General features: G+C 45.3%; 1 protein-coding gene across 7 annotated transcripts in view; it reads right to left on the bottom strand.

The window, feature by feature from the left end:
• The window catches only part of NAAA (N-acylethanolamine acid amidase), a 52,960-nt gene extending 38,060 nt beyond the window's left edge, over window positions 1–14,900 (bottom strand). For all 7 annotated transcript variants that reach the window (XR_013827930.1, XR_013827931.1, XM_079919246.1 and 4 more), the window contains exons 1-6: window positions 14,332–14,900; window positions 13,518–13,682; window positions 10,705–10,831; window positions 7,310–7,400; window positions 2,801–2,877; window positions 123–295 (exon numbers count right to left, since the gene is read on the bottom strand). Coding sequence is in view for 5 of the 7 variants with exons in the window: in XM_079919246.1 (XP_079775372.1) it covers window positions 123–295; window positions 2,801–2,877; window positions 7,310–7,400; window positions 10,705–10,831; window positions 13,518–13,682; window positions 14,332–14,531 (833 nt within the window). In the remaining 2 variants the exon portion in view is untranslated. The remainder of the gene's footprint in view (window positions 1–122; window positions 296–2,800; window positions 2,878–7,309; window positions 7,401–10,704; window positions 10,832–13,517; window positions 13,683–14,331) is intronic.
• Between the last annotated feature and the right edge of the window lie 944 nt (window positions 14,901–15,844).

Below are 15,844 nucleotides of genomic sequence, written 5' to 3' on the forward strand. Positions count from 1 at the left end.
GGTCATTTGGGACATAGCTAAAGAAAAAGTATAGAAAAATAAAAAATACCTCTAGTTTCACCAATTAAAGAAAAAAAAAAGATGACTGATACAAAATGACCAGAGCCTTTAATTCTACTCACGCTCCATTTAAAGGATCTAGAGGCCATATGTCTGCTGGGCCATCTCTGTTCCTTGTGATGACCACTCCCTCCTGGGGGAATGTGCCACCAACAATGTAATAAACATCAGCCATAAGGGGAGTCTTGGCCAATTCGTAAACAGCTGCTTCAAAGTTTTCTGATTCACTCAGGGTCTGAACAAAAACAAAACAACAAACCTGCATTAGCATCATCATACGCGGCAGTTATCCACACCAACTGATGGACAGCTGGTCCAAAGCACATTCTCCTGCTCTATTAAGCCATGGCTATAATCTTGAACTGCTCTGACCGCATTCTCTTGTCATCAGGGCTCCTGAGATGGAGGAAGCCTCGATGGAAAGCCAACAGCAGCAGGGTTTTTCTCACAAAAGAAGAGAACTTTGACAAGTTCTCTTTGGTGAAGAGACCCGGCTCACCAAACACAGCCTGCATGATTTCGAGGCAGATCACCCTCGCAAAGATCTCCCCATGTTTCTTCATTCATTTGTTCTTTTAGCAGATATTTCCTGAATGCCTGTTATGTGCCAGGCACTGTGCTGCTGTGAGAACAGAGCCGTGAATATGATGGACCCAGTCCTTGCTCTCCCCAGACTTCCAAAGATGAAAGTCAAGCCAACAGGCAATAGTGACACAATGTGATAAGTGTCAACACAGGAGAAGGAGATGCTGTGGAAGTCACAGCAGGGGACCCATCCTTACCCAGGCCATTGAGAAGGTCCCTCAGGGAGGTATCGCATGAGCTGAGGTCAGAGAGACAAACAGAAGTCAGACCAGAGAAAACGGCGGTTGTGGGGTTGGGAGTGGGCATGGGGAAGAGAGTTGTAGCTCAATGGGATAGACTGGCAAAGGGCTGGAGATGAAAGACGGCGTGCTGCATTAGAACATCGAGCTGAACTGGGCTTCATCAACACCTCCATAGGTCTGCAGCATGGATGGTTAAGGGGATCACTTTCCAAATATTCAGCTTCAAAAAAAAAAAAAAACACTGAGGGCTTTCCTGGTGGCACAGTGGTTGAGAGTCCGCCTGCCGTTGCAGGGAACACGGGTTCGTGCCCCGGTCCGGGAAGATCCCACATGCCGCGGAGCGGCTGGGCCCGTGAGCCATGGCCGCTGAGCCTGTGCGTCCGGAGCCTGTGCTCCACAACGGGAGAGGCCACAACAGTGAGAAGCCCACGTACCACAAAAAAAAAAAAAAGAAAGAAAAATATGTGAAAGATGCATAGTTTGTCAACATCTTTAGGGAATATTTAAGTAAAATGTTTAGGAGAGGGCTTCCCTGGTGGCACAGTGGTTGAGAATCTGCCTGCCAATGCAGGGGACAAGGGTTCGAGCCCTGGTCCGGGAAGATCCCACATGCCGCGGAGCAACTAAGCCTGTGCGCCACAACTACTGAGCCTGCACTCTAGAGCCCACGAGCCACAACTACTGAGCCCGTGTGCTGCAACTACTGAAGCCCATGCGCTGCAACTACTGAAGCCCATGCGCCTAGAGCCCATGCTCCGCAACAAGAAAAGCCACCACGATGAGAAGTCCATGCACCGCAACGAAGAGTAGCCCCCCCCCGCTCGTCGCAACTAGAGAAAGCCCGTACGCAGCAACGAAGACCCAACACAGCCAAAAGTAAATAAATAAAAAAATTTATATAAGAAAAAAAGTTTAGGAGAATTTCAAGTCCACAGGGTCTTGATCATTTAGAGCAGGACAAGGAAGGGCCAAAAAGGCTAAACCCAAGCAGGGCCAGATCCTTTCACCAGAGATGTGCTCCTGAAAATGTGCTTTCTGTGGTCAGATTACAAGTTATATGTGGCCTGGAACCTAAAGCTGATGTTCCTTTTGTTGTGTGTAGAGCTACCTTCTAACGCATTTGTTTTGCTAATTCAGATACTTGCAAATGGAGATTAAGATATCTGCAACTGGAGATTCTAAAAGGAGGGCACATCTGTATCTGCAGAAAAATATATGTCTTTTATCTCAATTAGCTGTTGTGGAAAACTCTAGCCTATGACAAAGATTCTCTTCTTGACGAACTCTATCCAGGCTCCTGGAGCCCTCTTCTCAACTATGCCTTAACCTCAGCCTATAAAGACTTGGACAAACACTATCACAGCTTCTGACAGCTCAAGGCCACGTTCTTACAATGACTGTAGCCCCCTTATAGTGCCTGCCTGAAAAAACTCAAGGCTTCCCAAAGACTTTACAGCTAATACCTGAAGACAGGGCCCCTATGTCACAGTCTCTGCGGGAGGGTAGGAGGCTGACTTACTTCACATGGACAACTCCCTCCTTTCTACTTTTGCTAATTTCTCACTTCTGTGACTCTACTGTGCTCCCCTCACCCCCTCTCCATTCCCTCATTCTCCCTTTAAGATACTCAGTCAAGTAGAAGTTAAGTTCCATTCACGCTGGACACTTTTCCCTATTGCAATATTGTACTACTGATAAAAATCCGTCCTTAACACTTTAACTAGTGTCCCACTTTATCTTTGGTACTTATTATCAAAAAAGGTGACAGGCATTTTGTAAACCTTTAAATGCTTATTCTTGTCAGGAGCTTCTTACATTAGAAACAACATTGTTAAATGACACAGCATCACAACACGAACACAGTTTAGAACATGACATTAGGGTGAGGTGGGCTCGACAGGAAAAATACTCACAGTGCGGATAAGCCAGCTGACCGGTGAGTGTCTCTGAAAAAGGGCGGCAATCATATTCTCCCACCACGAGCCTTTATCTGCCAAGGATAGAACAATAAGTATATGCTCGAGTCGCTGCCCCAGAGCCACGTTTTAAAATTCCTAAATCTTGTTTCTTTCCCATAGTACAAGTTGATGTGGGAGAAATGGTGGTGGATGAAGAGTGATTTGATTAGCAACCAATTTTCAAAGATGAAGCCCAAATTGTATGGCAACATATAAACATGTATATGTGTATGTGTGAGTGTATATGTGTGTATATATGTATCTCATATGTGTGTATGTGTGTGTATATAGTCTTTTACCTGGAAACAATGATAATTATGTTAAAGGAAATCATTCTATTATATTACTTCATGCAAAATGAAATTATGTAGCTAATAAGAAAAGTGACTCAACAGTATTTGGAAGGGCTTCCCTGGTGGCACAGTGGTTAAGAATCCGCCTGCCAATGCAGGGGACACAGGTTTGAGTCATGGTCTGGGAAGATCCCACCTGCAGTGGAGCAACTAAGCCTGTGCGCCACAACTACTGAGCCTGCGCTGGAGCCCGTGAGCCACAACTGCTGAAGCCTGTGCGCCTAGAGCCTGTGCACTGCAACGAAGAGTAGCCCCCGCTCGCCACAACTAGAGAAAGCCCAGGCGCAGCAACAAAGACCCAAATCAGCCAAAAATAAATAAAAATTTTAAAAAAATTTATAAAAAAACACAGTATTTGGAAGACTGTAGAGCACATATATATTTCAGAACTTTAAGTAAGATTTGGGCTCATTTATTTATTTATTTTTTGCGGTACACGGGCCTCTCACTGTTGTGGCCTCTCCCGTTGAGGAGCACAGGCTCCGGACGCGCATGCCCAGCGGCCATGGCTCACGGGCCCAGCCGCTCCGCGGCATGTGGGATCTTCCCGGACCGGGGCACGAACCCGTGTCCCCTGCATCGGCAGGCGGACTCTCAACCACTGCGCCACCAGGGAAGCCCCTATTTTTTTAATGCTTTTTAACATCTTTAAAATTATCTGTAGGGGATTTATTTCCAAAGAAAAATTTTCATTCAAGGAATAAGCATTTCATTCAAGAAAGAAGCATCTACTAGCCACCATATCCAGACTTGGTCCAGACCCTTGGAATTTAACAGTAACCAGAAGAAACTAGTGTACCATTAAATAACAAGGTTTTGATAACCATAATAAAGTAAAACAAGAATGTAATCATGAGTGACAAGAGAGGACTCCTCTGAGAGGAGAGTAAGGATAGCCCCTCTGAGTTGTGGACATCTAGCTAAGGCGGGCAGAGCATTCCAGACAGAAGGCATAGGTGTCAAGCCTAAGGCAGGGACAAGCTTGGCAGCTGTCAAGAAATGAAAGAACGCCAGTGAGGTCCAGGTGGAGTGAGGGAGAAGGAGAAGCATTAAATGAGGTGCCGGAGGTGATCACGTAGAGTTTTGAGGTCAGAGTCAGGGCTCTGGATTTGTCACGTGAAATAAAAAGTCAGGGACCTTCCTGGTGGTCCAGTGGTTGAGAATCCGCCTTGCAATGCGGGAGACACCAGTTTGATCCCTGGTCGGGGAACTAAGATCCCACACGCCGTGGGGAAACTAAGCCCGTGCGCTGCAACTACTGAGCCCGTGGGCTCTGGAGCCCGTGCATCACAACTAGAGAGGAGCCCACGTACCACAACCAAGAGCCCACGCACTGCAACAAAAGATCCCGTGTGCCTCAACTACGCAGCCAATAAATAAATAAATAAATATTTTTTTTTAAAAAAAGAAGAGGGCTTCCCTGGTGGCACAGTGGTTGAGAGTCCGCCTGCCGATGCAGGGGACACGGGTTCGTGCCCCGGTCCGGGAAGATCCCACATGCCGCGGAGCGGCTGGGCCCGTGAGCCATGGCCGCTGAGCCTGCACGTCCGGAGCCTGTGCTCCGCAACGGGAGAGGCCACAACAGTGAGAGGACCGCGAACCCAAAAAAAAAAAAAAAAAAAAAAAAAAAGAAATGGCAAGTCATGGTAGGTTTTAAGCAAGGGAACAACCTGATCATGCAGCTGCAGGGTGGAGAAAGTACAGGAGGGTGAGAACAGTAGTGGGGAGATCAGATGGACAGCGAGGCAGCAACACAGGTGTGAGAGCCTAGCAGGGAAGGTGGAGAGAACGGACAGGGAGAGTCTCGTTTTGGTGGTAGAGCTGACAAAACTTAGGGACCGAGGGGTCAAAGAATTCTCCTGGTAGCAACTGGTTGAGGAGAAGTGCAATTCCCTAAGACATGGAAAATTAGGAGAGGTGTAACTTTGGGTGGAGGAGGTTACTAAGGGCAGGAAAAGGGGAAAAGAAAAGAGCAAGAGATGTGCTTGAACATGTTAAGTTTGGGATGCCTAGGAGACATCAGCGTGGAGATGCTGAGCAGGTAGTTGGACACTTCAATCTGGGGCTCAGAAGAGGACCAGCCCAGAGATGTGACAACAATGACAGATACGTCTATGGCCCTTGCTCTGTGCCAGGCATTGCTCTAGATACCTTACATACACGGACTCATTTCATCCTACAGTGGTTATTATCGTCTCTGTTTTTCGGATGAAGAAACTGAAGCACAGAGAGGTTAAGCACCTTGGTCGTGATCACCAGCTAGCAAGTGATAGCACCAAGGTATAAACCCAGGCAGCCCGGTTCTGGGGTCTGAGATCTTATCCGCAGGTGGTTAGGTCTCCCACACTCTATGCCATTTGTTAGTCCTCCTCCTTTTCTTATCCTTATTCATATACTAAAGGCACTGCTGGCCCTCTCCATAATATCCAGAAACTTAATTGAGGATCTTAATCATTGCTATTAAAGAAGAGATGTTATTTTATTGTTCAGGCATTTTAACTCAGTCTTTGCAGACTAAAGATATAACTAGCTTTCATTAGCTTAAGGTTAAAAAAAATTTTTTTAAGAAATTTGACAGTATTTAATTAAATGTGTATGTAAAAGAATAACTCAGTTACTTTTAAACTGCTCATACCATAGCTATCAGTTAAATAATTTTGTTTACACATGTTTACAGTCATTCTCTGTAAAACTTCAGGAACTGTCATGCTGTGGTTTGAGTACCATGGTAGATAATTAGTCTCACTCATAGCTGACATTTGAGAAAATGATGAAGAAATACATGAGGATAAAGAACTGAGTCCCTTGGACAATGATATGTCCTTAACCAGCATCTTCCTGGTCCAGCCTATGTAAAAAGATAAGAATACATCAAAGGAAACAACAAGTTGATCAGGGGTTCATCAGATGACTGACACTACACTTTAAGAGATTCCATGTACCTGTCTTTCTCCTTTATTCAGTTGCAATTCCTGAAGAGAGACCAGAGCTGGCTTATCTCAGGGTTTCCCACATATTGGGAAACTGAGTGGTGTCCCCTGAGACTTAGGGGATGGCAGTGGGGTTATTTAATAGAGCAACCAGGCAAGGACCCAGGAGATCAATTTGAGAACCATCTCTCCCATCAACCAGCTGTCCTTTTATCTTGCAGCCTTAGTTTCCTCCTTTGCATAATGATGCAGTTAATAATATCAACCCAGCCTATCTAATAGGACTGTTGTGAGGGTCTAATGAGAAAATTTAGAAGTGCACAGAAAACCTTAAAGTGTTTTACTTGTGTCATGCCACCATATATCCTCTGATTACTGCAATAGCTTCCAGTCTTCTGCTTCCATCTTAACCCAACATGATCTAGTCTCTACAAAGCAGCCAATGATAGTTAAGAATATAAAGGTAGGGCTTCCCTGGTGGTGCAGTGGTTGAGAGTCCGCCTGCTGATGCAGGGGACGCGGGTTCGTGCCCCGGTCCAGGAGGATCCCACATGCCGCGGAGCGGCTGGGCCCGTGAGCCATGGCCGCTGGGCCTGCGTGTCTGGAGCCTGTGCTCCGCAACGGGAGGGGCCGCAACAGTGAGAGGCCCGCGTACGGCAAAAAATATATATATATATATAAAGGTAAAACAGATCTGTTCACTCCCTGGCCTAAACTCTTCCTAGGGCTTCCATTTGGGTTAAAACCCAAACTCCCCCTCATGACCCTGCACCACGGCCTCAGCCTTCCTCTCTGTCCCTACTGTCACTCCCCACTTACTCCATCCTGTAACCACGTTACACAGTCTTTTGTTTCTGGAATGCACCAGGGATGGTCCTCCCCCGGCTTCTGCACACCTGGGTCATGTGGGTCAGGCCTTCCCTGACCTCACACCTGCAGTACCTGCTGCACGCCCTCCTTCATTCTCTATCACATCTTCCTGTTTTACTTTCTTGGCAGCATTTATCACTAGCCGAAATAATCTTCATTGCTTACTTGCACACTGCCCACCTTCCCCCACTAGAATGGAAGCATGTAGCGTGGGAGGTGTTCCATATGTTCTGTTGGGGGAGTGAATGAAGTACTTGGATAAAACTGAACAGCGATAGGGCTGAAAGTGCTCGGGAGTTTGTTTTGATTACCTCGTTCGTCGCCAGAAACAGTAAACTTGTGTGGGCTCTGACCGGTCCACAATCCTACATAGCCAATAAAGGTGGTTCCCGTGAAAGCAACCTGGAATCAAGAGATAAGGCATCATCTCAACACGCCAACCCAATGTACATTGAAATCACCTGTTTTGTCCCACAATCTCATGGATTGTTTTTTCTTACAAGTTCCAACATAATAGAATAAAAACTCTGAAATAGCCTTCTAGAAGATTTAACTTTGGGGGTCCATGGATAGAAGTCAAGTGGATCTGTGACCTCAGATGAAAAAAAAAAAAAGGTACATCTTTATTTTCACTAGCCTCTAACTGAAATTTTACTCCCTCTGTAAGTGCCTGTGACTCACGTATTTTCACATACATGATGGCATCATCCCTATGTTGATATGGTATACATACATATCTTGAAATATCATTCATACTTACCACTACTCTGAATTTATGGTAGTTTCTAGACCCACTGCTAAGTGTTACCAGTTAATGTGTTAAGAAAAAGTATAATATTGAAATGGCTGTATTTCAACGTAACTGGTTTCTTCGCAGTCTCGTAACTTTATTTGATGTATTTACGAAACATTATTTTGAGAAGGGATCAATAAGCTCGCAGAAAAAAGAAGCCCATCCTACAAGTAGCAAATGGGCTTCCATTTAGAAACTCACGTTGACTCGATTATAAGAGATTAATATCATGCATCTCACAAGCTCTGTGAAGTAAGGGGAAACAAGTGAGACTGTCTGTTCGGTAATAATCAAATTTAAATTTTAAATATTAAAAAATTCTTTTACATACATCTTTCATTTAATCCTCATGGTTATTCCATGAGTTGTAGGGCTCACACCCACTTTTTTTTTCTTTCTTTCTTTTTTCTTTGTTTTGCTTTGCTCCCACTTTAAATGAAGGAAATGAACTCTAATGATTACAAGACACCACTATATCCCCGAGGAGAAAAACAAACTCTATCGGTTATTTCAGATACCAGACACCCAGCTCACATGGTTCAGTAAAGATGAACTAATACTTTCGTATTTTGAGAAATGAACGGGCCTAGCTTACTTTTTTCCTAGAAAGCTGAATTTTAAGTCAGTAACTTTTCATTTAATTGTTTATTTCTACCTCGTCTGGTTGTAAAATAAAGTGGCTAAATTACAAGGGGAAAATGCAATGGTCTTAATTTCATAAATGACCTCTTCCCCGAGACTCGATGAGGGTCTTCCATGAATTCTCCCCATTTCCATTCATGGCAGTAAAACAGAAATAAGTCTACCTCACTACTAAAGCCCTTATAAAACATAACTATAGGGGAAAAAGTAATCACACAGTCACTTCAGTCACATGGCACACCAACCCTCACATCAGTGTTACTCTTGAAGAACCAGCAAATTAAAGTTACAAAAATCAAAATCCCTGGTAGCTTCCAAGATATTTTATAACACATAACTACAAATAATTATATTATTTGTAAGATATTGTATCTTGTAGCTCTGAAAAACTGTATTTCTAAATGTCTGTGCTTTCCAACCGTCTGTGCCAGGTCAGTCAACATAAACAAAGCCCTAGGTGGGGCGGGACACTCTGATTTACAATCTGAGTTTTGGGGAGACAGCTACTTGAAGGCTGAAGGCCTGGGTTTTGTCCCACCTCTGCCTCATCTCCTCCTGTGACAGTGGAGCAAGTTAGTCTCTGTAAGTCTCAGCCCTTTCATCTGAAAAATGAGGAAAGAAATGTTGACTTAAGCCTGCCTCGCAGGGCTATCACGGAAGATCAAAGGAGGTCCTGTATCTGAAAATACTTTTAAAACGATGAACGCTAGATAAGAATAAGGGCTTCATTATTGGATGAATAACCTGTTCTTAATTTAGCAAAGCAATTTATTAGCCAGGAGCCCTCAGCAGAAAGACAATACCCAAGTGTAAACTGTTAAATTCGGTAATAATAGCCTAAGCACTGAGATGAGCCACACCAATAGACCATTTCCCATGAGAGCTCCAGGAGCAACAGAAACAAATGAAGCAACACCTGTTAGTTAGGGCGAGTCTAGCAGGAACAGGTGAAATTACTTTTATTGCATTTAACCTTTTGCCGATTTTTAAGAATTTTTGCTCATTGTCGAATAATGGAGAAAAGCATAAAGTAGTAAAAATAATTGTTGTCCCCTATTATTATTCAGTAATAATTACGAACATTTTAGCAGATGTCCTTTCAGAACTTATTTTCACGGATATTCTGTCATTGCTACCACTTAAAACCATTTTTGAAGTAAATCTTCAACCACAAATTAAATTGGTAACAGTGGTGAAGTAAATCTTCAACTACAAATTAAATTGGTAACAGTGGTGAAGTAAAATTGGACGCAGTGTGACAAAGGAATGAAATTGAGAAAGTAGAAACTTTCACCTTAAATATTTCTGTACCGTTTGAATGTTTCATGAGAAAGTTTTTGTTTGTAAACGCAGACGACCATCTGAGTATTTCGTAAATGAGTTTCTAGTATTTGTGACTCAACCCCTAAATGCAAAGAACAAACTAAATAAAGTCCTTAAACAGTGTCCCCCCAAAGCCAAGATCTGACTTTTGCATTCTCTGTTCTGTTTCATGCAATGACATGCTTTGTGTACACAATGAACATTGATTACTGCGATCTCTCTAGATATTTACACAGAAATGTGACAATAGTACATACTAGGCTGTACGTTCAAAGGAACTATGATGAAAATAAAAGGATGTATATGTATAATTTCTTAAAGATCAAAAATAAGAGTAAAAAAAAATAAGAGCAGTGTGGGTCAATTATACTTTTAGAGTGAAGGACTATTTATTATTTGGCCACTATTTATCAAGCATCTACCATATGCTTTGCATCGATTACTTCATTTAACCTTTATAACTATCTCCATAAAGTAGTTATTAACCTCTCTGGGCTGTAATCTGCAAAATGGGTTGAAGTAATTTCCCAAGTTCACAAAGGAAGTGACAGAAGCAAAGTTCAAAGCCAGGACTGTCAGATCCCCAAATGAGGTGTTCCTAGACATTTACACGACCCAGCCCCTCTATTCTAGAAGCAGCCTGAACGTGGGAAAGCAAAGGAAAGAGCTGATTTAGCATCATAAATGGAGACCAATCATACACCCATAGAAATTTCCCTAGGGAAAAGTGATTGACCTCTGTAAGTAGATTCTCAATAATAATAACTGACCCTTGTTTCTACAAGCATAATTGATGTAAAGCTCCCTTGTGGTTTTGTTTTTCCAGGAGGGTGACGTTTTTTGTATCTTAAATTGAAAACACAGTTAAGCTGCAGACCATCCAAGTGACGGCTAACTTGGGTTAGCAAGTCTCTCTGATTTCTGAATCTTACACTGTACAGATTATACCTGCCCATTCTTTATGAACTGCACATCCACTGTCAACTTGCGTAAGAAATTTCCAAAAGAGTAATCCAGGTTCCGGCCATGATAAATGTTGCCTTTGGAGTCCTGAGCCACAATACTGGTGCAGAATCTGGGAAAAGGGAAAAATTCAACATAAGTGAACAAGAAAAAGGAAATGAGTTTTTCATTTTAAAAATAAGTCCTCGGGCTTCCCTGGTGGCGTAGTGGTTGAGAGTCCGCATGCCAATGCAGGGGACACGGGTTCGTGCCCCGGTCCGGGAAGGTCCCACATGCCGTGGAGTGGCTGGGCCCGTGAGCCATGGCCGCTGAGCCTGCGCGTCCGGAGCCTGTGCTCCTCAACGGGAGAGGCCACAACAGTGAGAGGCCCGCGTACCGCAAAAAAATAAATAAATTAAAAATAAGTCCTCAAAGTAAAACAGTTTTCTTCCTTAAAACAGACACATATGCTATATAATCCCTGTGGATCATAATTCAAGATGAAAAAGACAACTGGACACAACAGCGTTCGTTCAGTATTACTAGACCTCTGCCCTCAGCACACAGGACATTGAAAACATACTGAATGCGAATTTCATCCTAAATCTAAATCTGAAACGGACTCATTCTGGGCTCAGCGAGTTCATTGAACTTTGCTTAGTCCTCTGCTTGGCAGTATGTAGCCTATTTAATACACCATTCAAGGTTGGCTCAAGCTCAACTCTCTCTTCTCTGGATTTCTCAGAGCAAACACCATGGCAGCTAACTATTTTGCTCCACAAATTGTTTCACTTTGTCTCCTTGGAAAAAGGGTGAACTATTTAGGAGCTTGCCACTTTTCCTGTCCCCCTTAAAGCTCCCTGCAGAGAGCTAATAAGAGAAAAGGATCTTTTAAGAACTCCCAGCCAGAGAGAGATATTTTGAGGAAAAGACGAAGAGGTTTGTTAAGAGGTCTAAAGGTCCATATTCTCTGTGAATATGTAATGTTATGTAAAAAGTACTTGAATATACCATGTCCAATTCCGGGACAGGGGAAAGATATGTATACACACACACACACACACACACACACGAAATATCCTGAAGGATGGATAGTCATTTCTGAGTAACAGGATTGTGGTTAATTTTCTTTATACTTTTCTGTATTTACTAATTTTCTATGATTACATATTGTCTTTATAATTAAGAGAAAACAAATGTTACCTCCTTTTCTGTTTGTTTAAAAAAGGAAGCTTGGTCACGTTTTAATTTTTTCCAAGGTAAGAGTTCACGTCAAGAAGCAAACTGATCAAACACTGGAAGTAGCTAAAGCAAAGTCTGTAGACTCTCAAAGGTGATTTTTCAAAATTGGAGAGACAACAATCCTTTCATGTCATGCCCAAATGTTTTGGTGTGAGGTGGCCCACAGCACAGGGAACAACTAGGGAGCCAGGCTCTGCTTTGGGAGATGCACTGCACTGTGCTGGGGACATGTGCTTTTAGCAGCAACTCTGACCACTCACCATGCATCTGACTTTCAGCAAATTGTCCCCTCTGAGGCTTGGTTTCCACATCACAAAAGGCAATACAATCTCCAGTGCCTCATATCCAGTAGGCTCAATAAAACGTCGCTAGTCTTACTTAATCTGATTCAAAAAGCCTTATACCAGAAATGAGGACAAAACATTTCCTTTGTTAATGCTGGTGGAGTCTGATGGTGCTTTTTCTTGCCAGGCGATTCAGTATATACCTTAGTATCAAATCCAAAAGTTAGAATGTTTTTTTACCAGAATTTTTGCTCTAGTTGATTTGAATACAGTGACTCCAACAAAGGAAGAGGAAAATGAAAATAAATTGATTTTGTCACTGAGAAAACCACATGTCAGAATAGGAAAAAGATGGGGTAGGAGACGAGGAATGGCAAAATTAACTTAGGTCAATTGAAGGGCCCTTTAATACATCTGTGTCTTAAAACATTTCCGTGAAGAGGAAGGCAGTCACAGTGCTTCTTAACCTACTCTACCTAGATGTTCTGGGAAGATGGCAGCAGGCAGTAAAGTTTCATTATCCACAGGAAAAAAAATTTTTTAAACATCTTTCGGCAGGGAGAAGCTATTAAGTATCTACAAGATGTTACTAATGAGTCTGGTCTGGTGGCAAAAAAGTAAGTCCTGAAGACAGAAACCAAGTCAAAGCTCTCTTAATTCCAGGACCTGTTACTGAGCCAACAGAGGCTCTCCCTGCACTTTGCCTGGGATCAACCACACACTCCGTATTGCTTTCCCCTGTGTGTGCCACAGCTGATCATGTCCGCTCCGGGTACCATATACTGGCTTGCCCCTACTAGCCAGAACAGTGTAGCCTGTGACCCCAGCACTGGAGGCAACAGGCTGAGAAAGAGGAATCATGATCGCTAGCCATGATGAACATGGAAAGTTAAATGCAGTGTGACAAATGAATGCTGGGACAGCCTCTTGCATTATAAGGCTGGGCAGTCATTGGATTAACTTGAGTGGGATTATTCCAAGACCTTCCTGGGAAAGTACATGTCGAGCAGAGTTTCAAAAGTGGGATGCTACCTGGATTGGTGAAGGGAGAAAAGGGGACTTCAGGTAGAGGAACAGTTCAGTGTTGAGGTCAGAGAAGCTGCTTTCCTTCTCGAAGCTTATAATCTGCTGCTCAGTTTTACCCAGAGAAGCAAAGAGGAAGCACTGGAGGTTTCTGGGCAGCCCGGTCACCACCCTGCTTTTATTACACTGAAAACATGTCTCCTCCCCCTCAGATGTGGCAGGAATCCGGGTCAAGTCTCAAATTAATCCGCGCTAGCGCGGGGCACTCACGCTGTGGACTCGTAGGCCAGGTTAAGGAGGATGCAGTCGGCCAGGGTGAAGTTCAGAGCGTCGCACTGGCCGCGGATCTCGTCGGTGAAGGGCTGGGGCAGGAAGAGCTCCAGCTCCCAGACCGCCTTTCGGATCAAGGCGAGGACCCACTTGGGGACAGTATCCCTAGAAATGAAGAACCACGAGAGTGGCTGATCTGCTCAGAGGTTCGGAGGGGTGCGTGTGTGTGTACTGGGGGAGAGGGTACCTAAAGCTCTCTCATCCTTAGGGGTGAGTTCTAGGTGCCTCGCTTACCCAGAGAGCTCACAGTCCAGGTCCAGCCGGCATCACCCAAAACGCAGCGTCCCGAAGAGAAAAGAACACTCCGAGAGAGGGAAGTAGGGCGACGGAGAGTGGTCCCCAAAGGGGTGGGCCTGGGGGCCCATGAGGCCTGCTAGGGGTGCGGGGCTGCGTCCCCTACTCGGTAGCTGAGCAGCCAGCCGGGGCGACAGCCCGGGAGACAACCCGCGCGCCACCCTGATCCAGAATGGCTGGTGGACTGGCGTGCCACTGGAGACACCGAACTTGAAAGTCAAACCAGCTGTGCGGGATCATCCCCAGCCCCGGCGCTGCCTGGGGCACTAGCAAATGCCAGCTCTGGTCCCCGCCACCCCTGCACACGCCAGACGCCCGGGGTGAGCGGCATGGGGTGGAGGGCAAGGCTGTCCGAGAGGGAGGGGAGGATCACAAATCTCAGTTTGACGCACGTTGGGCAGCAAGCGTCCGGGCTTTGCCGCTCTCCGACCCCCGCCCGCTCCCCCTGTCCTGCACTCACCCGATGATACGCGCCATAGAGGCGCGCAAGAAGTCGCGGTCGAAGTGCTGCAGCACTGGCAGCCAGCGCAGCTCGGGGGCCGCGTCCAGGCTCACGTTGAAGAGCGGCGGGGCGGAGGACGAGGCGGCGGCCGACACCCCGGCCCCGGCCAGCAGCAGCAGAGCCAGCGCCATGCGCGCACTCGGGCCGGCGGCTCTCATAACTCGGTCGGCCTCAATTGGACCGCTGCCCGCGCCCTGGGGAAGCGCTGGAGGACGAGGAGGAGGAGGCGGAGCCTGGGCGGAGCCGGGAGGGCTGGAGGCGGAGCCCGCGCGCCGCTTGGCCCGGCTAGTCACGCGGGACCCGGAATGGTGAGGGGAGCCGCCTCCCCAAGTCTAGTATCTGCGCTTCTCGCCCCAGCGGCTCCTTGCCGCGCCCCCGCCCCCGGCCAAGGGTGCCGCTCTGCTCCAGGTCCCCCGAGGGAGCTAAATGCGGCCGCTAGCTTCTGGCCTCCCAGTCTCCGCCCCATCCCACCCACGTGGTCGGAGAGAGCGTAATCTGCGGCCTGGAGGGCGTTTACGAAAATGGTTTTCAGCGGCCAAGAGGGAGCCAGCAGAGTCCTATTGCGGTAGGAAGGGCCTTCCCACCCCCGCCTCATTTGCTCTTAATTTAAGTTCTTCAAAGGTCTATCTGGATTTTATAAGGAGAAGGAGAGCTTTTTCAGTTCAGCAGTCCCACTTCTTTTCAGTTACTTTAAAAAAGCTAAAAAGGTAGCTAACATTTATGTGCAAAGTGTTTTGCCCACTCTGTCTCATTTGACCATCAAAACAAGCCAGAAGATTCGTTCTCCTGACTCATCCCTGTTTTCCTGATGAGGAGTGTTATGTAATTTGCCCGAGGTCACATCGCTGGTGAGCTAGCCTCAAAGCCAGACTATCAGAATCCAAATTCCACCTTCACAATCGTTAACCTGAAGCAGCCTCACCTTTTCGCGTTCCCAGTTTGGGAGACAAAAAGTGTTAGGCTCAGGAAAATCACCAGACTTAATAAGGGTGGAACATTCTTTAATGGTTAGCACGGTCGTCCGTAGGTAGAGTAAGTGTGTAGGGGAAACTTGGAAAGTTCGCTTTTTTCAGCCCCCTCCCCCAACTAGAATACACCATCACTACCTCTGGTTTTTTCCCATTTTTTAAATTGAAGTATAGTTGATTTATAGTGTGTTAATTTATGCTGTACGGCAAAGTGATTCAGTTATACACGTATACATATGCTTTTTTATATTCCTTTCCATTATGGTTTATCACAGGATATTGAATATAGTTCCCTGTGCTATACGGTAGGACCTTGTTGTTTATCCATCCTGTATATAATAGTTTGCACCTGCTAATCCCAAACTCCCAATCCATCCTTCCTGCACCCTCCTCCTCCTGGCAACCACAAATCTCTTCTCTAGTTCTGTTTCGTAGATAGGTTCATTTGTGTTATATTTTAGATTCCACTGACTTTTCCCATTTTTGTGGCTTACATGTCACTG

Source organism: Stenella coeruleoalba, assembly GCF_951394435.1.
Source record: "Stenella coeruleoalba genome assembly, chromosome: 4".
NCBI lineage: Eukaryota > Metazoa > Chordata > Mammalia > Artiodactyla > Delphinidae > Stenella > Stenella coeruleoalba.